This window comes from Hemibagrus wyckioides, linkage group LG06, assembly GCF_019097595.1.
Source record: "Hemibagrus wyckioides isolate EC202008001 linkage group LG06, SWU_Hwy_1.0, whole genome shotgun sequence".
NCBI classification, from domain to species: Eukaryota; Metazoa; Chordata; class Actinopteri; order Siluriformes; family Bagridae; genus Hemibagrus; species Hemibagrus wyckioides.
Window position 1 is genome coordinate 35,361,678 of NC_080715.1, and position 25,539 is coordinate 35,387,216.

The 25,539-nt window shown below is 37.0% G+C and overlaps 1 protein-coding gene, 2 non-coding genes and 3 pseudogenes across 8 annotated transcripts in view; 4 read left to right on the forward strand and 2 right to left on the reverse strand.

Moving 5' to 3' along the window:
• Window positions 1-8,563, forward strand: part of mpv17 (mitochondrial inner membrane protein MPV17) — a 38,035-nt gene extending 29,472 nt beyond the window's left edge. For 4 of the 6 annotated variants that reach the window (XM_058393631.1, XM_058393625.1, XM_058393628.1 and 1 more), the window contains 2 exons: window positions 61-126; window positions 5,317-5,561. In XM_058393631.1, coding sequence (XP_058249614.1) covers window positions 61-126; window positions 5,317-5,413 — 163 coding nt within the window. In that variant the 3' untranslated portion in view covers window positions 5,414-5,561. Of the gene's footprint in view, window positions 1-60; window positions 2,799-5,316; window positions 5,562-7,028 lie in introns of those variants that run through there. The other 2 variants (XM_058393627.1, XM_058393629.1) reach the window with 2 other exon arrangements.
• A 6,329-nt stretch (window positions 8,564-14,892) lies between these two features.
• On the forward strand, window positions 14,893-19,403 carry LOC131353830 (dynein regulatory complex subunit 4-like; annotated as a pseudogene).
• A 3,347-nt stretch (window positions 19,404-22,750) lies between these two features.
• On the forward strand, window positions 22,751-22,961 carry LOC131355340 (U2 spliceosomal RNA; annotated as a pseudogene).
• Window positions 22,962-23,220: 259 nt separating this feature from the next.
• On the forward strand, window positions 23,221-23,335 carry LOC131355343 (U5 spliceosomal RNA). Its single transcript, XR_009204852.1, has one exon. It is a non-coding gene; the product is annotated as a U5 spliceosomal RNA (small nuclear RNA).
• Window positions 23,336-24,716: 1,381 nt separating this feature from the next.
• On the reverse strand, window positions 24,717-24,831 carry LOC131355347 (U5 spliceosomal RNA). The gene has a single exon (XR_009204855.1). It is a non-coding gene; the product is annotated as a U5 spliceosomal RNA (small nuclear RNA).
• A 264-nt stretch (window positions 24,832-25,095) lies between these two features.
• Window positions 25,096-25,306, reverse strand: LOC131355357 (U2 spliceosomal RNA; annotated as a pseudogene).
• Between the last annotated feature and the right edge of the window lie 233 nt (window positions 25,307-25,539).

Genomic DNA, 25,539 nt, shown 5'->3' on the forward strand with positions numbered 1-25,539 from the left:
ATCAACATCATTTTAATTGCAATTTCAAATTTCACATGTTAAAAATGTCCTTATTTACAGATTGGCTGTTGTGCAGATTGTTGCTGTGACATGGAATTCCTACCTCTCATGGAAAGCCAATAAAATGTAGGGAGATACATTGTTGCCCCTCTCATACATTTTGAGGAAATTTACTGGGGTTACAAATTACCTTCATGAATTAATTTTAGGAGTAAAAAAGTGTAAAAGGAAAAGACACGAAGGTGATATAAAAAGACCAATATAATTACAATGACCAATATAAATACAATATTTTTGTATTAAACTAGGGGAACAGAATCTCTCTGTGAATCCTCTGTTCTCTGTTTTTAGGGCCCGAGCACCGAAGGAGCAAGGCCAGAGGCCTTGCACCGTAGGTGCAGAAGCCCTATTGTTTTCGTTAGAATTTGTTTTTTTTTGTTTTGTTTTGTTTTTTGTCAATCTTTCGGGGCATTTTGGACCCCTTAACATGCTCAAAAACTCTTGAAAATCAGCAGACAGGTTGGAATCTGCGGCCATTAGGACGTCACCGTGGCTCGGCCCTGGGCGTGGCACACACCTGTTACAGCGCCCCCTGGAACATCTTGCTGCATAGCTGATACACATTTGCACGTATCCATGTACAACTTGGTACAATATTAGATCTCATTGAACTGAACAACTTTCACACTGCATGTCATTAAGTCTAATCCACAGGAAGTCAGGTAATTTGAGTTGTTTGCAAAACGCACCCAATGGAATTTGAAATACTCCTCCTAGGGAATTGATACAACCACCACCAAACCCAGGCTAAAATGATCTTAAGACACTGATAATGCAAAATTGATGAGGGATTTTTGATATCTCAAACGGTTCAGCCGTGAGAAGCCCTTAAACTTATGGCGAATAAAACGAAACAAAGTGGCTAATAACTTCTGTGTACATTAAGTGATCTACATGAAACCTTAGGATTATGTTAAGCATTGAAAGCTGATCACACTGATATGACAACTGTGAGTCTCGGTCATAGCGCCACCAACTGGCAGGAGGAAGGGTGTCACTTTTTGAAATCTCTAATATTTTCTCCCTTACTTTCACCTCATTTGGTTCAAAATCAGTCAGAATAATGAAAAGACATGGCTGATGTGAAACTGTGAAGGAATTTTTGATATCTTGAATCGTGTTACTATGGCGACGATTTACATGATAAGGGATTTTTGATATCTCAAACGGTTCAGTCGTGAGGAGCCCTTAAACTTATGGCAAATAAAAGGAAACAGGAAGTGGCTAATAACTTCTGTGTATATTGTGTGATGTACATCAAACCCGAACTTTATGTTAAGAGAAGAAAGGCAGCAGGAAGTGTGTCACTTTTAGAAATCTCTAATGTTTTCCCTTACTTTCACCTGATTTGGTTGAAAATCAGTCAGAATAATGTCAGGACATGGCTGATGTGAAACTGTGAAGGAATTTGTGATATTTTGAATGATGTTGCTATTGTGAGGACATAATAGAAAAATATTAATGTTCTTATATCTTAACAGTGGAAAGCCCTAATGTTTCAAAAAATTTTACATAGAAAGAACAACTGGTTGTGAGTGATTCTGCTTAGTTTCATGATTTTGTGATGCTCTCATGGCTCGCAACAAATTTTTACATTCATCAGTCCATTGACTGGACATGGTTTTGGCCTCACTCCTGCAGTACTAGACTATGTCCACTAGAGGCTCATTCCCCTTTATTTTAATTTCTTTACAATATGGCTTCATTTTCACAATTCATATATACAGTCAACCAAAAATGTATATAAACTTCAGGAGAAGAAAAATAGTATGATGTAAATTAAATTAGTATAATATTAATAATATTATCATATCATCATCATAATATCATCATATATATTAATCTATAACATATTGCAATAAATTTAGTAATACAATATTTATACAAATTTTTCTTTTCCTGAAATGTGTATAAATGTGTATACATTTTTCTGGGTGACTCTATATATATATATATATATATATATATATATATATATATATATATATATATATATATATATATATATATATATATATATATATATATATATATATAACTTCATATAGTAATATAGTTTAGAGGGAGAGTCATTGTCCCTTTGGACATCACTGGACATTGCTATGATCTATTTTATTACACCCAAACTGTCCCTTTTGTCCTTATATAGTTTAGAAGGAAAGTCAGTTTTCGTTTTGCCATCAGTGGACTTTGCTGTGATCACTTTCAGTACACCTAAATTGTCACTCTTGTCCTTTTGGTATTTCCCCTTTTAATGCATGTACCCACTGTGCTCACTGTGTCTGGTGCGCCTGGGCGGCGATAGCACCGTGTAGTGATGGCACATACTGCGAGGGCCCGTCATTGCTGCTTGCAGCTATATTTATTATTGTTGTTGTTGTTACTTGTGTTTTCATTGCTGCTGCTACTGTTATCATTACTATTATTAGTACCATTTACCATTTTAAATGATTTACATTTAAATTATTTACATTTACCAAAAATGACACTTCCCCATACTTCAGAATTTCCTGTTGACATAATTTTCCTTCATATTCGAGGAACTTTTACTATGAGAACTGGAACATGTTGAACATTTCCTGCCATTCCATGTTTTCTGCCTATTCAAGAGCAGCATTTTGTGAATAGTCATCTCTGTAGGATGCAGTGAAGCAGTTAGGCAGGAGAGATTTATCAGCTTTCACAAGCATAAGAAAGTTTTATTAAACAATTTATTAAAATTTAATTGATTAAAAGCATTAACTGAGTGGTGTTATTCCTTTAGTGTTAAGGCATCATGTCAGTTAGGTACGTATAAGTCATTTGGTTAGAACAGACATCATGAAATTGTGTTCATCTTCATTTCCTGCAGCACTGAAGACTACACAAGAAGGTGCATTGTGTCAGTATACTTAGTCTGAGTTTATATTGTGTACAATGGTCCATGGCCTTTACTCAGAAGTTTGGTTATTTGACTTCCTGAACTGTCACAATTATTAGAATTATGCTAATACTTAAATCTGACAAGTTTAATCAAATTAATTAATGCTTTAAATCATTTAAGATACGATAATAAAAAATTATTTTTTGAGTACAGGTAACTCATAAAGATTTGAGTTTACTTGTTCTTCGTAACATTTAGAACCATAAGTTCAATGAACGAAGTCATTTTAAAATGCTTAAATTAAAAGTAAACAGCTCAGTCATGTTCTGTCTCAGAATCTGCTTTATCATAAGGGCAGTTCGTCTACTGCACTCCACACATGCAGAGAACAAAGGAAACTCCATACTAACTGTCATCTGATGCCAGGATCAATCACAGGTCTCTGGAGCTGTGAGGTGGCACTACAATCCACCACAATACCATGAAACAGCTATTAAATAAATTCTATGTGATTAGAAATTTGGAAGATGTAGTTTCGCTATGGTCCTAAAATAGTATTACTTGAATAACACTATGTAACAAATTTTTACTTTTTTCTTGTTCCTGGGAAATAAGTGTTAATTCCCCATTCTTTGTAACCCAGATAAAGAGAAAAAAAACATCTTAGCCATAAAAGTTTGGGTTAGTTTTAGGCATTTTTTTTTTTTTTTTTTTTAGTAAAATGAGCTAATTTTTAGGTTTTCATTTTCTTAAAAGCCCAAACTTCAAGGGGCTTAATGGCTTTTTTTTTTAGCATTTTCTATCAAGAGTAATTGGAAAATGTCATTCACTACACAGGAACAAAAATTGTGTTACATTGTGACAAAGAAGCTTCACAGAAATTCAGATTCACATGAAATTGTAATTAAAATCTATCATAAATGAGCAAACCTGTGGGGTGGCAAGGGAGGAAGTGGCAAAGTCAAGAGGAAGAAACCTTGAGTAGTACCAAACTCATCTGGGTGACACCTGGAAGTGTGACTATAAATCATTATTCTAATATAACTATATGCTATGTATAAAGTCAAGCAGTGTTAATTGTGTCCTGCTTGAGTATGGGCATCATTAGAGATTTAGGTTTAAGTTTTTGTATCAAATTAAAGTTATCAATTTTACAATGTTGAAGACTCGTAACTGTTCTTAGCAATTTCTATCTTAAGGCTTTCCAAAAAAGAACATTCACACCCATCTTTAGGATGTCTGTGTGGTACCATCCAGTGTAAACCTCTTCTGATCTTCTAGCTATTCATGCAGGGCCATTTTCAGCTTTAGTGAGGGATTTTCAGGTCACAGCTCCAAGCAGAAGTAGGTCCATCAGGTTGGATCAGGCGAATCTGTTTGGGCAGAAGGCATTAGGATCAATGCCACCTCATGAGTAGTGATCTCCTATACCAGTAGATTGGAGGAGAGGGTAAAGATAATAGATTATTAGGTGTGTTCTTGTACTCTGATTGTTTAAGACGATTGGCACACAGCAGAGACAAGGACATTTTAAGAAGACAATCCACTGTTTAATGATTTGAGTTTATGTCTGTGAATGGAGAGAGGTTGTAATGAAAATCAGACACTAAGACATGATCAAATGTGGAGCCTCGGTATATTTCAGGACTATGGCCAGCTCCCACTTTCTCTCTCTCTCTCTGTCTCTCTCTCTCCTTTTATGTTTCTCTCTCTCGTTTTGGACAGCGATAGAGAAATGAGGTGGAGAGCTGCTCATCGTCAGCACAAACTTTACAGCTGATGTTTAATATAAACTTCGTGAAGTATGAACATCTAAACATGCAAATAGTTTTGTTTGCTAAGTTCTCTTTCCGTATCACTTTGTTTCAAGTCGCTGTGCGTAAGATTTATTGGACTGGCCAGCTATCACTCCAGAGCTTGTCTAATTTACAGGCAGTTTATGTACTTGTTCTGACGTCAGTGGAGCTTTCATGGATGTATATAACCATTGCACTGGATCCGCTCCGTTTCCAAAGCCACTGGGAAAGATTCTTCTACTTTTTTCCAGATTCCAACCTGTTTGCCAGAACTTTTGAAGCAGAAAGACAATAGAGTAAGTCTCTTATGGCAAACTTTACGACTGGACACGTTTCAGGTTTTAATATAGCGTCAACGTGTGATCGCGTGCATGGTTTTTATTTATGTAATGTTCGTTAATGCGTAATTTAGTGAGAGACAGAGTAAATTCAGTAATGTTCATGTTTCCCATTATAAATAGTATCCTAATACTTTTTTTAATAATTTCTTTACGGTAGTGAAGTCCTAGTTCATACATGTAGATAATGAATTAAGTATAGTGCATAACATAACATGAACTTGATTCAGCTTTTGGCTTTTGTGTCTCTTGAATCCAGGGTGTGTGTGTGCTCTGTCCAGCATGAAGTCTGTCCCCTCTGTCTTGTTATTAGCGGCTGTCTTATTTTCCACTCACATTCCGCCAAGTATATGTAGACCACAGGATTTAAGCCTCTTTGATCGCCATGACTACAAGAACCAACTGAATGAAATTTTGCTTAGGGCGAGAAAGGACGAGGTCATACCCTTCTTCAGCGGCGGAAACAATCGAGGGCACGCGCTAAGAAACGCCTCGCGCTTCCCAACTTTTCACAGCCTGAACAGTTTAGAGGAGCTTGTGGGTTTGACTAAGAGGAATGGCGATCCACCCATATCGATCGATCTCACCTTTCATCTGTTGCGCAATATGATCGAAATGGCGCGTATCGAGAATCAGAGGGAACAGGCAGAACTGAACCGCAAATATCTGGACGAAGTCGGGAAGTAAAAATGCTTCCTCGAACAGAATAATGAGCTCGACGCACTCTCAGACCTCAGTTTGCTTTCTTGATTTTTTGCTAAAGCATTATACTACTTTAATGGGAAAGAAAAATGACTTAACTGCTCTCAGTGCAATGGGTAAACAGCCTAATAAGGGAAACACGACAGAGTGGAGAACTGAACTCCCATCACACAGGAATGTCCACGGATAGCAGTGTTTGTGCACGTGCGCTGCATATTCAACATTCAACAACCCACAATTGTAAATGGATTAAATAAATTTCTGTTGATAAGCTATTACGTTTGCTTAATTTATAGCTTCTACGACTTATTCCTATTCAGCATATAATGGCTTGCAAACTTTCATGAATTAAAGATGTTCTGCATATCTTATTTATAACATCTGGGGCATAATGAATGTAGTACTTCATTCTTTGTTGCATATGTGTCAGTTTCACTATTTCACTATTGTCACCAACTGACACCAGTGATACCAAATGATTGAAATCAGTGAACTAGCCACAGGCTAGTAAAGATCAAGACCAATACACAAAATTAACTGAACATGGTAACATGCTAGTCTCATATCTGCAAGAATAGCCATCTTCATGGTGAAAATATAGTACTAATCATTTACATTTAGTCACACACACCTTGTAGAGTTATAAAATGTAGTTAGTTTGTTTTTGTTTTTTTAAATCTGTGAATGCTGTTAACAGGTGACATATATGCACTGTAGATAGATAGATAGATAGATAGATAGATAGATAGATAGATAGATAGATAGATAGATAGATAGATAGATAGATAGATAGATAGATAAAGATTGTTAGTATAAGCAGCAGACTTGTGTGTCAGTGAACATCACTGTGTCAGTGAAAACATTATCAACAGCATGTGAGTGAATGAGAAAAAAAAATAGAAAAATGAATAGAAGTATAGTAACAGTGCTTATGGATATGAATAGTAGATATTTATAAAGTTCATTTGTCATCCAGTGAGCTTATCCTAAGATAGTATAAATGAGTGTCCCAGCACAGTGATTAGCTGTTTTATAGTGTGATCATTGTTGGTATAAACAACTGTCTATACCATTCCCTTCTACAGTGGAGCTGAACGAGTCTCCTACTTAAGAAGTTCCACTATTTAACTAGTAGGTCCTAGAGGGAATTTTTATTGTCCAGAATAACTGTGTAATTTTTTCCATAACCATCCATTTTTTCCATCTGAAAACCATCCAGAGAGCAGTCCAAGACTGAGTACTCAGTTTGTATATTTTTTTCATCTCCAGATTTGTTGGCGCTTCACAAGCATACTGCTGCAAAGAAGACCGCTCTGTCTGCCACAGACTAGTAGGAGCTCTAACATCTTGCTGATAACATATAAGGTGGTCTCAAAGCAGACTTTCAAAGCCTCATCTGCCTAATGTGAACATGTCCTTGTTTTCTTCTTTGTCAGAAATTTGGTACCGCAATTGAAAATGACACATGATTAAAAAAAAGACAATAAAGCAGTTCAGAATTTTGGTCTTGCATAGCTAAGAGTATGATGTCATATGTTGCTTCTGCATGAGCTGCTGGTGGAATATGTACAATAACCACAACATCAATCATTAATTTTCTTGGTCGATAACAGAAATGCAAATCATTTGCCAACAATTCAAAATTTGTGAAACAGTGACACTCCTTCACAGTAACATATCCCAGATGACACTATCTGTCGTTTACCTGTTGTTCTTACCACTTAGTCCAGTGTCTCCGACTAATATAAGTACACTGTGTCCTATCACTACCCAATTTTTTTCATCTGGGCAAAAAACTGCAAACCGCCACATGACATCCAAGCTAACATTCAACCTCTCCAAGTGGCATTTACTACACTCTTTAACTTTGCTTACTGGCTTGAATATGAGTTTCATGTGCAGAAAGACAGTGGAAGATGCAAGAGTTACAGTCACCAGAAACCGAAAAGGTAATTGAGTTCACTTCCTTTGCCAAAAATGCTAAAGTCTGAAAGATGACTTGCATATTGTCTGTTGCATATTGTCTGTTGTGCAAAAGGAGTCAGCAACAACAAATGTTGGCATTGAAAAAAAATGACCATTTACATTTGACAGACACCCTTTTCCAGAGCAACTCACAATTTATCTAATTTTTTTCACAACCAAGGGTTAATGGCCTTGCTCAGGGGCCCAGCAGTGGGGCCTTGGAGGACCTGGGATTTGAATTCACAACCTTCTGAGCAGTAAGCTAGCACTTTAACCACTAAGCTAATTTCCTCAAGATCAAAAACTTCTGATTGAGTAGTCATAGCTGACCAAAATACATGCATTTATTATTTGCCTTTATAATTAATGACTCATCAAACAGCTAAAAAGGTCACTGCAGCTACCTGTGTAGTAGAGTGCTGGCCTGTCGCCAAAACATTTGGGACACAGCCACTTGTCTTCCATTTTGGGCCTGGTGAGCATATCATTATGTCATAGCTGACAATTAAGTGTAGCTCTTTCTCAGCAGGATCAAATACAAATATGAAACTTCTCCCAGTTGTGCAAATTGAGCTTCTGTGGAGCAATCACACATAACATATGGACATATGGTGTCCTCTATGCATGCTAATTTTCCATGGTGAGAGATGCCAAGATTATTAATTATTGTTCATCTGGTGTCTGCTGGTTGGTGAGGATAGGACAGAGAAAGTAACACCTTGCTGAAAAACAAATACTGAAGTAAACCAAAGATGGCAAACTGTGATTCAGATACTACAGGGAGGCATGAGTCACATCTCAGGGTCAGCCGTAATCTTCACTGTAAAAAATTTAAAAAAGGGGGGGGGTAATATTCTGGTAGCTGTGTTTGTAAAGAAAAAATACAGCATTTTTTCATAATTAATTACAATTTGAAGCTTTCATCTGATCTTGTTTTTTTGTTTGTTTGTTTGTTTTTTTTAATGTAAAATAAAGTCTATTTCCTGGTGAGAAAACAGCAAAATTGCCTATGAATATGGTGAAACACTGCTATAATACAAATAATCAGCCTTAAAAGTGCAAAAGAGTGCTGTTATTAGTTGAGTCTCTTGCCTAATTAATCAATATTTAATGTAATATGTATTTTTGTGAAAGAAAATTATAAAAGAAAATTGAGTTTATAATTACAACAATGTGCTTTACATTTTAGTTTATATCAAGTCTAATGAGTTTTAAAATTTAAATGTGGTTGCTCAAGTGGATGAGGCTTTTCAGACCACACTCTGCAGCTGCTGGATCACAAATTATTATAATTATAATTATAACAATATACTGTACATCACATCCCAAGTAAAATGTAATTTCTAAAATAACATTTTGTGTTAAAATGGGTATAAAATTAAATTCAATTAAATGGGTGTGCAAATGCAGGTGAGTGTTTATTCAGAGTTCAAAACAGACAAATCCCCAAACAACAGACTATAATAAATGAATAAATAAATAAATAAATTTTAAATAAATATTTTTTGTTTGTTTTTTAATTATACAGAAAATGCTGTAAAATTACAAACATTCTCCATAAATTAATATCACAACTGTTATTTTAAGTATTATGCTAATAATGACAAAGTGCTTTTTTTATATTTTTACAGAAAATTACAATATCATTTATACAGTATTATTTCTGCTTCCTTAAAGTACACTTTCAGGCATGTTTTGCCTCTGACTCTAAAACAAGTGATGTCACAATGAGTAAAAGCACATGCATGGCAGTGAATCTGACCAAAGTAAAATGAGTAAAGGCAAAGTCAGTGACCTCCACTGCACTCACCCCACCACACCACCAGAGAGAACCCTCACCAAAGTACTAATCGCTTCCGAGTCACTCAGTGCTTCTTGGTTCAGTTGTATAAATAAATTGTCAGTGTTCTGCAATATATTCATCTATTACTTTGAGGTTGTTTATGAAATTAGTTACATTTGCTAGCAAGTTTTTTCTGTAAAACTACTGCAAGCCCAGGGCCATTTCATCATTTCCAGCCCTCAAGGAGTTGTTGATAATTTCACTACTTTCCTTGACTTTTAAAATATTATTTCACAGGGCACTGAGGAGGCAGGTTTCTTGGCTGATTCCATGCTAATTCAAAAGCACTGTCTCGAATCATTAGCGAAGTGACTGACACTGAAAACCCAAACCAGGCATTCGCGCTATTTTTGAACCACAATGTGAAGCACGTTGTTTGAGGACCGCACATGCTTTGGACGTCACCGATCACATGATCACAGCAGACCTCATCAAGCTCAGGTACAGTGCGTCACAGTGAAGAAGCTCCGTATCTTCGTTGTGGAATATCACATCACATCACTAATTTCTGAAAATTCTGTTGCCATAACTCCTCTTTGTAAACATATGCCTAGCTATGTGTCTACACAGCAAACATTGTTTGCTAAATCATAAAATGACATTAAGCTAAGTATAAATTAGGTCGAAATAATTATTATATTATTTTTTAATATTAAATGATTATTATCTTGTATTATTATCTTATATTTAAAGAGTAGTGTATGTTTAAGGTTTAAATATGAAATTAAGACTAAACCTATAACTTTTATGTTTCAGCCTCCAAAAAAGAAAGTCACAATGTCTGCAAAAGGAAAGTTCAATTAAATTTTTCAATTCAATTTATTTGTATAGCACCTTTTACAGTGGACATTGACTCAAAGTAGCTTTAGAAAAGAAGATAAACAGAGAAAGGAGAAGGGGAAAAAATAAATAAATAAATAAATAAATAAATAAATAAATAAATAGAAATAAAAATAAATTATTAAATGAAATTATTAAACTATTTTATCCCTAATAAGCAAGCCTATGGCGACGGTGGCAAGGAATAACTCCCTGAGATGATATGAGGAAGAAACCTTGAGAGCCAGAACCAGGCTCAGAAGGGAACCCATCCTCATTTAGGTGACACGAAACAGTAAATAATGTAACTGTATCTGATTAATGTCCTTTCTACAACAGCAGTCAATGGCCCATGAGGAACTATTAGGTCAGTGTAGTTTCTGAGGTCATTATAGATTCCTTGCTGCCACAAGCTGACAGATGGCAGATCTGTGATGGTGTGAAAGTCCCCAAGTGGCACTGTCCACGGCTGTCTCCTGGGTCACAGGCTGTCCCCACAGATCCATCCACGGCATCAGTGAGCACCACCAAACGACGAGACTTCGGCCAGGGGTAGAGTCAGTGGTCACACTGAAAACCGGCAAACACTGGGAGCTCAGGAGTGGGGTGTATAGCTCGACAGAGAAAGACAGAGAGAGAAAGAGAAAGATATTAAGTATGCTTCTGATCATGTGATGTTTAAAGACAATGTAGATTATGTGTAAAGTGCAGGCAGGGACTCCGGCAAGACTAGCTATGACAGCATAACTAAAAGGGAGACCCAGAAGGTGACAGACATGAAGGCTTCCAGGGACATAAAGCGTCCAACCACTTCACAGTCAGCAAACCTGAGTGTCTTGTGAGGGTGGTAAGATGACAGCATCCAAACATCCCAGTACACCAAACATTCTATGCCCATGAACCTTCCAGATCTGCACCTTTACCTAAGAAAATTATACATTAAAAGCTTGACTAAACAAATGTGTCTTCAGCCTAGACTTAAACATTAAGACTATGTCTGAGTCCAAAACACTAACTGGAAGACTGTTCCATAACTGTGGGGCTTTGAAAGAAATAGCTCTGCCCCCTGCTGTAGCCTTTGCTACTTGAGGTACTACCAAATAACCTGCACCTTTTGATCAGAGTAGGCATGGCAGATCATAAAAGACTAAAAGATCACTGTGGCGTGAGACCATTTAGTGCTTTATAGGTCAGTAACAGGATTTTATAATCAATGTGAAATTTGACTGGCAGCCAATGTAGTGTGGCTAAGATAGGAGTATTGTGTTCATATCTTCTGGTTCTAGTTAGGACTCTAGCTGCTGCATTCTGGACTAACTGGAGTTTGTTTATGCTCCTACTGTAACACCGAGACAGTAAGGCATTACAATAATCCAACCTAGAGCTAATAAAAGCATGAACTAGTTTTTCTGCATCATGAAGTGACATCATATTTCTTATCTTGGCAATATTTCTGAGATGAAAGAAGGCTACCCTAGTGATATTATCTACATGAGCTCCAAACGAAAGACCAGAGTCAATAATCACACCAAGATCTTTTACTGCTGGACAAGATGAAACAGGAAGACCATCCACTGTTACTCTGTAATCAGAAAGCTCACTTCTAGCTGCATGTGGACCTAGTACAAGCACCTCTGTCTTGTCAGAGTTAAGCAGGAGGACGTTAGTGACCATCCAATGTCTAATGTCCTTTACACATTCTTTTATCTTAATAAGTTGGTGTCTCTCATCTGACTTAGCTGAAGCATATAGCTGTGTGTCATCAGCATAACAGTGGAAGCTAATACCGTGTTTACGGATAATTGCACCAAGGGGTAGCATATACAGGGAGAAAAGCAGTGGGCCTAAAATAGAACCTTGTGGAACACTGAACATAATCTTGGTATGCATAGAGAAGGCACCATCTAGATCTACAAACTGATAACAGTCAGTAAAATAAGACCTGAGCCAGGAGAGGGCTGTTCCTTTAACACCAACAACATGTTCTAGCCTATCAAGTAGAATAGTGTGGTCAGTGGTGTCAAAAGCTGCACTAAGATCGAGTAGCACCAGTAAGGAGACATAACCCTGATCAGAAGCCAGTAACAGGTCATTGACCACTTTAACCAGTGCTGTCTCTGTGCTATGATGAGGTCTAAGTCCTGACTGATACATTTCATAAATGTTATTTCTATGCAAGTATGAACATAACTGCTGTTCTACAGCCTTTTCTAGGATCTTGGAGATAAAGGGCAGGTTTGATATTGGTCTATAGTTAGACAGCTGACAGGGGTCAAGGTCCATTTTTTTAGTTAGGGGTTTGATAACTGCTAACTTAAAAGATTCAGGCATGTAGCCAGTGCTAAGGGAAGAATTAATAATTTTCAGAAGGGGTTCGGTAGCTACTGGTAATATCTGTTTAAGGAAAGACGTGGGTAAAGGAACCAGAATGCAGGTTGAAAGTTTTGAAGAGGAAATTAGTGAAATTAGATCAAGCTCTTGAAGTGGAGTGAAGCATTCTAAGCTCTGATCAGAAATAGTTATATTATCTAAAGGATTATTTATCAAATAATTTGGTTTTAAGTTAATAATCTGAATTTTTTTGCCTGATATTGTCAATTTCTTGAAGTCAGTGGTTTTACTCTTAGTCTGTTTTGCTACAGTACTAAATAAAAATTTAGGATTGTTTTTGTTATCTTCGATTAGGGCAGAGACATACACTGATCTAGCAGTACTAAGAGAATTTTTGGAAATACTGCCAATTTAGTTTGACGCCATTTATGTTCTAGTTTCCTAGCTGATTGTTTTAAAGCTCATGTGTGGTCATTGTTCCAGGGTGCTAGTTTCTTCTCTTTAATTGTTTTCCTTTTAAGTGGAGCTACAGTGTCTAGGGTGTTGCGAAACATTGACTCCAGGTAATCAGTCGCCTGATCAAGTTCTGTGGGGTAAGACGGCGAACCAATCATGTGTGATAATTCTGGGAGACTATTGATAAATCTCTCTGTAGTAGCAGACGTAAATCTACGCTTGATACGGTAACATAGCAAATTGCGCATCTCATGTCTAAGACGCGTTTTAAATAAAACAAGATAGTGATCTGAGATAGCTTCCGACTGTGCAAGAGATGTTTTCTATATCTAAGCCGAATGTTAGAATAAGATCCAGAGTGTGACCTCCATTATGAGTGGGTCCTATTACGTTCTGATTAACACCTACTGAATCTAAGATGGATACAACTGCTGTTCTCAGAGGGGCTTCTGGCTTATCAAAATGAATGTTGAAGACTCCTACTATTAATGCTTTGTCTAAAGAAACAACAAGGTTTGAAATGAAATTTGCAAATTCACTGAGGAATTCAGAATATGACCCTGGGTGTCTGTAAATAACAATTAGTGTAATCAACTCTGTGAATTTATTATTTGTAGCTGCATAAGTTAGTATGCAGGTATGCACTATATAGGTTACTATATATAGTATGCACTATATATAGTATGCACTATATAGGTTAGTATAAAGAACTTCGAATGTGTTGAACTGATGTCTGGGTTTTTGTGTGGCGCCTAGCTTATTATTATGAATAACTGTGACACCTCCCCCCACCTGTTAGACGTAGTTGGTGTATATAGCTAAAACCAGGCGGACAAGCTTCATTTAATGCTACATACTCGTTTTGTTTAATCCATGTTTCTGTTAAACATAGAACACTAAACTCCTGATCAGCAGTTCATTAATAATAAGTGCTTTAGTTGAAAGAGATCTTATATTTAACAGTCCTAGCTTCAGATCAAAGATGATCTAGTTTTATGTTAAAACAAATTTTCTGATTTTTTGTTGAAACATTTTTTTTTGGCTCTGGGAACAGACACAGTCTCAATTTTATGAACCCTGAGTGACGAGTCTTTGCAGCTAGCAGATGGTTGGATTAGCCTGCTTGTCTGCTCCCTGGCCCAGTCCAGGACTGTAGTCGACTGTAGACTTTCTACAGAGAGCATGTCGATTAAAAAGGTAAATCTTATTAAATATACGAATTATCCTAACTTAATTATCACCTAAACATGTCAAATATATTTGTATATTAAGTCATTATCAGTGAGCAGGCATTTAGGAGTGATTAAGTTAATCTGTACAAACCAGTTCAAAACCCCTAGGATATAACAACTGTTAAAATGTGGAAAAAATAACATTTTTAAAAAATAACATGGAAAAGCATTATTAAAATGGTTTAAGCCATGATATCACAATGAATAACAACCCCATTAAAATGACTATAGGCACTCTATATGTTTTTGTTTGTTTGTTTTTATTCAGTTATCAAACCCACCTACAAAACTGTTAGACACCTACATTTGAAAGGGGAAAAATAATACTGATCTTGTTTAATGCACCTTTAACTCACATGAACAGAAACATGAAATCTTTTTGCATGGATTTGCCTTGTAACACTCCGTTGTTTGGTGTAAATGTGTGAGGAGCTGGAGCAGGAGCGAAAAGAGCGCAATTACATCCAGCTCGAAAGAGATAAGATACATGAATTTTGGGAGATCACCAAAAAAACAACTAGAGGAGAAGAAAGCTGCCATCAGGACTAGGGACAGAGAAAAGGAAGAAGCTGATGAGTGCCATCAGGCTGAAATCAGGGTTTCACTAATAATGATCAGCATTCTTCAGTGACTCAGGGTATCTAAAAGAAAGTGTCTAAAGTGACGCATCTGTTTTTTATCTTCAGGTCTACAAGCAGAAAGTTAAACACTTGCTGAATGAACAGCAAAAGCACATTGCAGTGCTTAAGACAGAGGAAGTGGCTGCCACCAAACTCCAGAAGAAATAGGAGACAGGCATGGAGAATGAGCTGTGGATAGGCATGCACAGCCTGAAAATGGAGATGAAAAAACAGAAACTCTCCTCTGAGAACTACATAAAGAACCTAAAACTGGTGGGCGCACACTGAGGTTTGCTCTCTGACACATGGCAGTTATACAGTAACCCCGGTGAAACGTTTATGATAGACTTCCATCATCTGTCTTTACATCACAGTGCACTAAGCAGTGCATCCATGGATCCTTAAAAAACCTTAAAGTCTTAAATTTGAATTTGGCATGAGCTTAAATTTAAGCACAACATTATATTATATATATTAATATGTCTCATTTTTACACATAATTTCTCTGTAACACTTAATAACAAATTAAAAAACAAACCCAGACATGTAGAAAAACTTTTTGAGACCATTTGTTTATTTCAGCAGAGCCACGATAAGGAACTCACCAAATGAGAAGTAAATTTGAGAAGACAGTAAAAGGTACTTTATTAATATCTTATGTTTTTGACTCTCCATGACACGTGTAACAATGTACCTCATCTCAATGTGTTCTATACAGAAATCAAGACTGCATATGAGAAGAAGCTGAAAAATAGCAACAGGAGTATACACTTCAAGTATACTGAGGAGATTTATCTTCTCCTGCTGGTTAGATTTTCATCACATCTATTCATGTAATCTACACAGAACTGTGTAATTCATCAGTAAAACCATTAATGTAAATAACTATGAGGGTTTGTCAAATGGATTGCTTTTCTACCTATCTATTTTGCTAACATTATTACTAAACATCCTAATAAAGCACACTGTGAACTTGAAATTTTTGTTACAGCTTTAAACTGCAAGTTTCATTTTTAAGTCTCCAACATAATGATGCATGATTCTCATTTTCCTTTATGTCAGTCATAACTCCTCACCTGTTTTGGATATGTGTATGACCTCAGCTTTATTCTGACCTCTGCGTGTCTTTATAGTTCTTTGTTTTCCCTCTGGCTGTCTATATGCAGGAGCAAGTGGCGGAGATGAAGGGGAAGGAGAAGAGCCTGGAGAGTGAGATGGCTGTGGTGCAGCATCAGAACAAGCATTTGACTGAGCCACTGCAAAAGGCCAGGGAGGAAGTGTCCGAGCTAAAGAAACACCTCACAAACTATAACAAGGACAAAGTCTTGCTGGCCGTATGTATCTCTTTCAATCTTGAAGTTGCATCAGCACCTTACTGTTATCTTATTGTTCCCTAATTGCATACTACATTCGCCAGCATGGAGGTGTGCTATTATAGGAAAATAATGAATGGCAGGATGGTGTGCTGAAGTGGAGTTAATGTTACCATCATAAAATGATTATTTCCTAATAGAAAATTTTAACACTTACAATTTTTCTATTTATTACCACACATTAGACTAAATAAACTCTCAGTAATGGTTACATGTAACGTCTGTGAAACACATGTAGTGGAAAATTTTTAACTTTCTGTGATAATGTATGTGTGAGGCTTGTGTACGTGCAGATTGTCATGCATATGTGTGCAAAAGACTTGAAATATGCTGATAGTTGTATTTCTTTTTATAATCGTTGAAGACAATATGTCATCTTCTAAGGGGAACTAAGTTGGCAGGGTAAGGAACTGAGAGGAGACACCTGCCCAACAACTATAGCTTGAACTTTTGAACTCATTCAAATTCTGTTAAGAGTGTATGCATAAAAGCAGCATGAGAGAAAGGGGAAGCACCTCTCTCTCTCGCACCTCTCTGTGATTTCCACCACACACATTAACCAGATAAATCGAGTGCATTAATATACCCAATAACTGCCAGAGTTGCTGGCATAGAAAACTATTTAACACTATCAGAATCGAGAAAAATCATGGTCTAAAATTTATGGAGATAAAATGAAATGTTGTGTGTTTGGGAGGGTTACTGTTTGACCGAGGACTAAACCGCGATTTCATTCCTCTGTCAGAGAGTGAAAGCACGCCTCAAAGCTGTGGAGAAAGAGCTAAAGGATCTGAAATGGGAGAATGAAGTGCTGGAGCAAGTATTCAGTAAGGTGAGTGGGAGAGCATGTTAAAATACTTAAGCTATTTATGGGATAACTAAATACTCCTCTGCCTCATTTCTTGGTGTTCAGGCACAGCAAGAGCGTGAAGGACTATTCCAGAAGTTAAACAAGGCCATCCTGGAGGTGCAGCAGAAAAGCAGCATTAAGAACCTGCTTCTGGAGAGGAGACTAAACGCTCTTTCAGACATTGTGGAGAAGAAAGATGGACAGCTTAATGAGGCCCATGCTTCCTCTAATTTAGAGCCTAGTGCTCTGAATGTGATCAGTCCCAAGCTGGTCTCAGCCTCAGACGTCATGCCCATGAACTGTTGACTGAACGATGCATATGGCACACAAAATTGGACTTCAGGACTTTCGGAGTTGTCGTCTGACTGGTTGGCTTATAAAAGAGATGCGATTTACTGGAGGAGTTTCCGAATTTTGTGAAGCTCATGGCATAAACACAATGATTTGCACAACTTCCTTAACGATCAATGATTGCACGCCCATCTGTTTTTGTAGGAGCTTTACATTTTCATGCCACTAAAACATGACACCAATGTAAACAAACTGTGATTGGTTGCTTTATATGTCAGAGGTCTCTTGGGCAGTCCTTGGCTAATAAAAGCTGCTAATGGAGTCTAGACCTTCTGCTGTCAGTCTGAATGTCTGGTTATGTGAAACTACTGCTCTCTGATGAAGAAAATTGAAACTGGAGTTATGTTTACATACAGGTTGTCCTGTGCAAATCTTCTTTTCTGGTGATTTCAGTTTTTTAAAAATGACTATTATTGTTAAATCAGCCTAAGATTCTGAAAGATCACTACATGAAACTCCAGAAGTGCAACATCCTTGAAGAAGAAAAAGTGTCAATGTAAGGGGAAAAAAGAGAGAGAGAGAAATAATTTTTGTACACTTTTTATCATTGTGACAAATTATTTGGGGGAAATGCCTGTAGTCATTCAGCATGTGGAGTTGTATTATGTACAAACAGTTAAACACAAAACAGTTAAACAGTTAAGGTTAAACAGTGCAGGACAGTATTTTAAATTTCATTTTTATTAGACCCTCATGCACATTACAGTCATCACTGATAGCATCTACTGTGAGGTACAGCATTCTGGACATGACTAAAATTTCTTTACCTTGTTTAAATGCAAGTAAAAAAGATGTTGAAAAATAATTTGTGTTATCTTATATAGTTATTAGTCTGTTTGTGTAGAGATAGGTCGGTATAAAAATATTTTTTATCTTTAGACAGAAACTTATATTTATAATAAACACTGTTATTTATCATTTAAAATACATAATTAAACACACCTGAAAATGTACATAAAATACTGTATGATGGTTAGTGTTTTTAAATATAAAATGCTAATATAATATAAAATATAGTTAGTGTGTATATTAAAGTTAAGCAACCAAGGGAACTAAAGGACATGCTTTTGTCTCATAAATGGTGAAGGATAAAAATGTATTGTCACGATATGGCTGAAACAAATGTATGACAAAAAAAGTTATGTACTATAATTAAGTCACGATTAACTTGCAGTTTCCCCCACATTATTATAAGTCACTTTCCAGGAACCACATATAGATACTTTAAGAACGAGGAATGAGAAAAATATATATCAGCCGGAACTGGTATCAAAAAGAGAAATAGGATAAGGAATAGGAGAAATAAGATCTTTCAGCAGTACTCTTGGTGTAAGGCAACTTAATGCCTAAGGCTAAAGTATCTGGACACCTGGCTATTAAACACACTTGTGGTTGCCAAGGAATAAGGTTTTTAAGTACCTACAAATTAAACATTGGATTAGAATTCAGTGATTGGGTTCATGCCCTATTACACCTGAGTAATCCTCCTTGCAAAATCATATGCTTGATTCCAGACTTCAGAACTAGATTGCCATTTTGTTGATGTTGAATGGTGTACTCTTCTAAAAAACCACAAACTCTAAACACAGTCACATTTAATATAATATCTTTCACAGAATATATTATACTCCCTACAGCCTAACGAAACTTAGTGGTGGGGTCTGTCCATGATGTAGAACATCTACAGGGGACTCTGCTTTTAACTTTTAACTTTTATTTTTTATTTTTGTGTTTTTGTTATTTGTTTCACTTTTTTGTTAATTAATAAAAGGGTGCATTTGCATGTTTTTCACATTTATATGTATCTTCCCAATAAATATATCTACACAAAAAACTCCATAATATTTTTATATTTAGTCTCATTGTTAATTACGCAGGGCACTGGTGGCTCAGTGGTAGGTTTCTTGCCTATCACGTGGAAGGCCTGGGTTCGATTCCCAGCCAGTGCCCGACCCCAGTCACTAGATGTAGTGCTGGTCCCAAGCCTGGATAAAATGGGAGGGTTGTGTCAGGAAGGGCATCCGGTGTAAAACCTGTGCCAAGTTGATGTGCGGACCAGTTGGTCTGCTGTGGCGGCCCCTCATACACATAGGGAGCAGCTGAAAGAAGATTTTTAGTCTCATTGTTTATTATGCATGACACACTATTATCCAAAGAGACTGACACATGAGCCAACATCAATACAAGGATGTAGGATGAAGTGGATGAAAGACACAATTATGACTGTAACACCTCACTTACATATATATTGTAAAGGCAGAGCTCACATTGCTGTCATTAGTTCAATTCAATTTAATTCAATTGATTAGATTAAACTATAGTTAGACGTTTGGGTTGTTAAATATAGATATGAGCCCTACTATGGTTTTCTCATCAATTTTCCACTTATATGTTTTCTTCGGTAACATGAAATAATGAGCATGCAAAGAAAATAACCAATTTCAGGATCAAACCCAAGAACATGTTGCTGTAAGGTATCCAAGTTACCTGATGCACTACTATGAATTCCTTATTCATAGGAGATTCATAGTGGTACATCAGGTAACATTTGATATGAGCATTTTATAGTAGATTAAACTTGTTTTGCCACATTCAATTTGACTGGTTAAATTTAAAGGCAAAATACAGTACCATTCTGCATAAAATTGAATACAATATCTGTCTATTAATGACAGATTTTTCAAGTTGTAGATAGATAACAAGGAGTAGTAGGAGTTGCTGCTGTATGAGTGGATGGATTGGTGCATGAAAGATCTAGGGAAAGAGGAACCACCCCCTTGTCACTCAGGTGGTGGAAAAATTGCTGAAGCTCTGCATATGCCCAGCCCGTTATCATCAAAAATACACAGAAAATGAAATAAAAGTATATTATTATTACACCACCATTTCCCTTAATGCAAAACACTAGTAATCTCTAGTAATTTACTGTTATTTGCTCAGATTTGCAAGATAAAAAAATTATTTTTATTTGATCAAAGGATATTTCCATTTGAATTTACCTTCAGTTTGTAATGCTAGTGTAAAGCATCAAGATATGCCATGATATTTGACTGTACCACACGAAACTATTTGACCCCACCACATGAAACTTAGTGGTGGGGTCTGTCCTAGATGTAGAACTTAGATGTAGAGGAACTTGTAGATGTAGAGGGGACTCTTTATTATCACATAGTTGTTTAGGTCCATTTTAAATCATAATGATAACAAAAATCACTCAAATGGCCCTGGTCAAAAGTTTACATATCCTTAAATGTTTGCCCTTTTTACAGACACACAAGTTGACAACCACACAAGTTTAAGTGACAATTAAATGTTAATTTCCCACACCTCTGTCTAAATATTCAATGAGTTTGTTAACTCTCATGTGGATGCACTGAGCAGGATAGATGCTGAGCCATGGGGAGCAGAAAACATCTGTTCAAAATAGCTGTGTAACAAGATAGTGGAACTTTATGAGGATGTAAATGGATATGCCAGTCAGTACTGTTCAATCCCACAGGGATCTCTTGAGTCGTGGTTCGGAAGGTGGAGTTCTGATCCTGTGCGGATGCTACATTATTCCTTGCACCAGAGGCCTGACCACAAGATTAGTCAAAACCGCCCTGACGGAGAAAATGCAGTACGACTAGTGAAAACTGAAGATCAGGACGACACGGATGACCCTTTTCTGAATTGGCCCACTGATCCTACGTCCACAGACTATGATCCACATTTGGAGAAGTGGAGAATGGTGCTGCTCTGACCTCAATCTAAAGGGACTTAAGTAGAAAAGTTTAGAATCAAGCATGCATTTTTTCTTATTCCTAAAATTTTAAGAGGTCTGTCTCTCACAAAAAAAGTAGTATAATCTTTTCCTTGCATAGTAATGCTTTGATTAATGATGGTTTGTTGAAACCTGCAAAGAGAAATGCAAACCTGATGAATTTTTAAGATGCATTCTAAATAACCAGCTTAGAGTGTTTAAATGCTTTAAATGATCAATTACCTTATTGCGTTTCATAGGTGAATTCAGCCCCTCCACATTCCAGCTGGTAAATGTCAATGCACCACTTGGTGTAGATTTGACATTACAACTTAACATGAAGGAAGAATTTTAAAGGCAGTAAACCTGTTCAGATCTGCACCCATAACAATTGAGGCAAAATTCCCAGCAGCAAATAAAAAAGAGGTAGAGTAAGGGTAGCACCATCCAAATAAAAAATAAAAACAAAAATAAAAAAAATGAAAGGGGGGAATGGGGGGGCTTTGAACATTCAAACTCCAACCCAGTTACTGTAAAGAACAGATACAGTAACAAATACACTCAGATACAAAGATCAGCAAAGATAAACACTTCCCTATACAGTGCTGTGAAAAGGTATTTGCCCCCTTCCTGTTTTTTTTATTTTTTGCATATTTGTCACACTTAAAAGATTCAGATCATCAAACAAATTTTAATATTACACAAAGATAATGCAAGTAAATACAAAATGCAGTTTTTAAATGATTATTTCATTTATTAAGGGAAAAAATCTGCCCAAAACTGCCTGGCACTACGTGAAAAAGCAATTTCCCCCTAAATCTAATAACTGGTTGTGCCTACCTTTACAGCAAAAACTGCAATCAAGTGTTTGCGATAACTGGCAATGAGTCTTTCACATCGCTGTGGAGGAATTTTGGCCCACTCTTCTTTGCAGAATTGTTTTAATTCAGCCACACTGGAGGAATTTTGAGCATTAATGGATGGTTTAAGGTCATGCCACAGCATCTCAATCAGATTTAAGTCCGGACTTTGACTTGGCCATCCAAAACATTAATTTTGTTTTTCTTGAGCCATTCAAAGATGGACTTGCTGGTGTGTTTGAGATCATTGTCCTGCTGCATAACCCAAATGCACTTGAGCTTGAGGTCATATTTGGTTATGTGACTTTATGCATGCCTGTATAGGTGTGGCCTGAGGCTATCCGTTAAGCAGAGGAGATAAAAGTTTATTGCTTCTTGGCATTTTGGCTAAGATCAAGTGTTCTCTGGTCTGGTTTTGGCCTTTGACTGAGTTTGAGAAGGAAAATAGATGGGATGGTGTTTGTGTAGGATCGCTTCTCAGGCTTTTTAGCTAGGATCAATTGTGTTCACTGTTCTGGCTTCTTGGCCTTGGTCTGGGTTCACGTTACAATCCTTAGTCTAGCCTTGAGAAGGCGAATGGTTAGGTATGGACATGGGTAGGATTTGGATTGAAAAAAAAATCTATTCTTATCAGTTTAATATCTGATATATCCACTATTTTAAACAGATTTTTAGAGCCGGGAGCCGGAAAAGGGGCTTTCTACGTCCGCTCCGCAGATCGGCCTGGTATTGCAGTACTACCAGGCTCGGTGCACCGTTTTCTGATGTAAAATGAAGGAGAAAAAATTACTGAATTACTGATTTACTGACTTACTTACTTACCAAATTATGTCTGCATTGAACCCGCCCTGTTCCCTAGCCTATCTTCGCCTCCTTCTGCTCATCAGTGTCAGTTGTTGCTCATCAACCTGTCCCCACCCTTTCTCCACTCAACCAACCCAGGGGGCCGGCCTTACCCTCATCGAGCATTGTGTTTCTCCGACAAGGGTTTCCTGGTACTGCTCACCTTTTTTTCTTTATAGCTCTGGTTTCTCTTAAGTCATGCCTAAATCTTTTGCCTTTTACTAAAGATTTCTGTGGAGAGGAACATCAATGAGTTTGATGTATTTTTGTGAGCTTTGCTCTGGTAAAGCTGTGTATGCTTCAATGTTAAATGGATAGTTCCCAGGAGTTGGGTCTTATTTGGTTATGTGACTTTATGCATGCCTGTATAGGTGTGGCCTCAGGCTGTCCGTTAAGCAGATGAGATAAAAGTTTATTGCTTCTTGGCCTTTTGGCTAAGATCAAGTGCTCTCTGGTCTGGTTTTGGGCTTTGACTGGGTTTGAGAATGAGAATAGATGGAATAGTGTTTGTGTAGTATCACATCTCGGGCATTATAGCTAGGATCAATTGTGTTCACTGTTCTGGCTTTTTGGCCTTGGTCTGGGTTCACATTACAATCCTTTGTTTAGCCTTGAAAAGACTAAAAATACCAAAATTCATATTTTTATCACTTTCTTATGTTTCTCATGAATTTTGGTATTTTAAAGTAATCAATCACATTTCATAACATAGTTGACCCTAAATGTGAAAAAGAAAACTGCCCCATTCATTTTTATGTGAAAAACCGCTTTCCCTTGCTTATCACTTTTTCCATGTTTCCTATGAATTTTTGCATTTTGATGAAGAAAATCATATTTCATATCAAAATTCATATTTTTTATGACTTTCCCGTTCCCTATGATATGAAATGTGATTGTTTACTTTAAAATGCCAAAATTCATAAGAAACATAGGAGAGTCATAAAAAATTTGAATTTTGATGTGAAATATGATTTTTTTCATCAAAGTGCAAAAATTCATGAGAAACATGGAAAAAGTGATATTCCATGAAAATTCACTTAACAAAGTCAACTTTCATCATTTTTCATCAAACTGTCTCGTTTCCTGAAACAGCGCAGTGTGCTCTCTGCATTGTGTTTCTCAGGCACTGAAAATGCGATTCCTCAAGTCTCAGCGCTCTACGAGCAAAGGAAAGCGGTTGTTCAGACAATCGCATGTGTGCAGCTGAATGGCGCAGTTTTCTTTGACTTTTTTCACATGTTTGGGGTCGACTATAATATGAAATGTGATTGTTTACTTTAAAATGCCAAAATTCATAAGAAACAGGAGAAAGTCATAAAAAATATTAATTTTGGTATTTTTAGTCTTTTCAAGGCCAGGCTAAGCACTGTAACATGAACCCAGACCAAGGCCAAAACGCCAGAACAGTGAATACAATTGATCCTAGCTAAAAAGCCTGAGAAGCGATCCTACACAAACACTATTCCATCTATTCTCCTTCTCAATCCCAGTCAAAGCCCAAAACCAGACCAGAGAACACTTGATCTTAACCAAAAGGCCAAGAAGCAATAAACTTTTATCTCATCTGCTTAACGGACAGCCTCAGGCCACACCTATACAGGCATGCATAAAATCAGATAACTAAATAAGACCCAACTCCTGGAAACTACCCATTTAACATTGAAGCATACACAGCTTTACCAGAGCAAAGCTCACAAAAATACATCAAACTCATTGATGTTCCTCTCCACAGAAATCTTTGGGAAAAGGCAAAAGAATTAGGCATAACTTAAGAGAAACCAGAGCCCTAATGAAAAAAAAAAAAACGAAGCAGCACCAGGAAACCCTTGTCGGAGAAACACAATGCTCGATGAGGGTAAGGCCGGCCCCCTGGGTTGGTTGAGTGGGGAAAGGGTGGGGACAGGTTGATGAGCAACAACTGACACTGATGAGGAGAAGGAGGCAAAGATAGGCTAGGGAACAGGGCGGGTTCAGTGCAGACATAATTTGGTAAGTAAGTAAGTCAGTAAATCAGTAATTCAGTAATTTTATCTCCTTTATTTTACATCAGAAAACGGTGCACCAAGCCTGGAAGTACTGCAATACCAGGCCGATCTGCGGAGCGGATGTAGAAAGCCCCTTTTCCGACTCCCAGCTCTAAAAATCTGTTTAAAATAGTGGATATATCAGATATTAAACTGATAAGAATAGATTTTTTTTTCAATCTAAATCCTACCCATGTCCATACCGAACCATTTGCCATCTCAAGGCAAGACTAAGGATTGTAACGTGAACCCAGACAAAGGCCAAGAAGCCAGAACAGTGTTCAATCAATTGATCCTAGCTAAAAAGCCTGAGAAACGATCCTACACAAACACCATTCCATCTATTCTCATTCTCAAACCCAGTCAAAACCCAAAACCAGACCAGAGTATACTTGATCTTAGCCAAAAGGCGAAGAAGCAATAAACTGTTATCTCCTCTGCGTAACGGACAGCCTTAGGCTACACCTATGA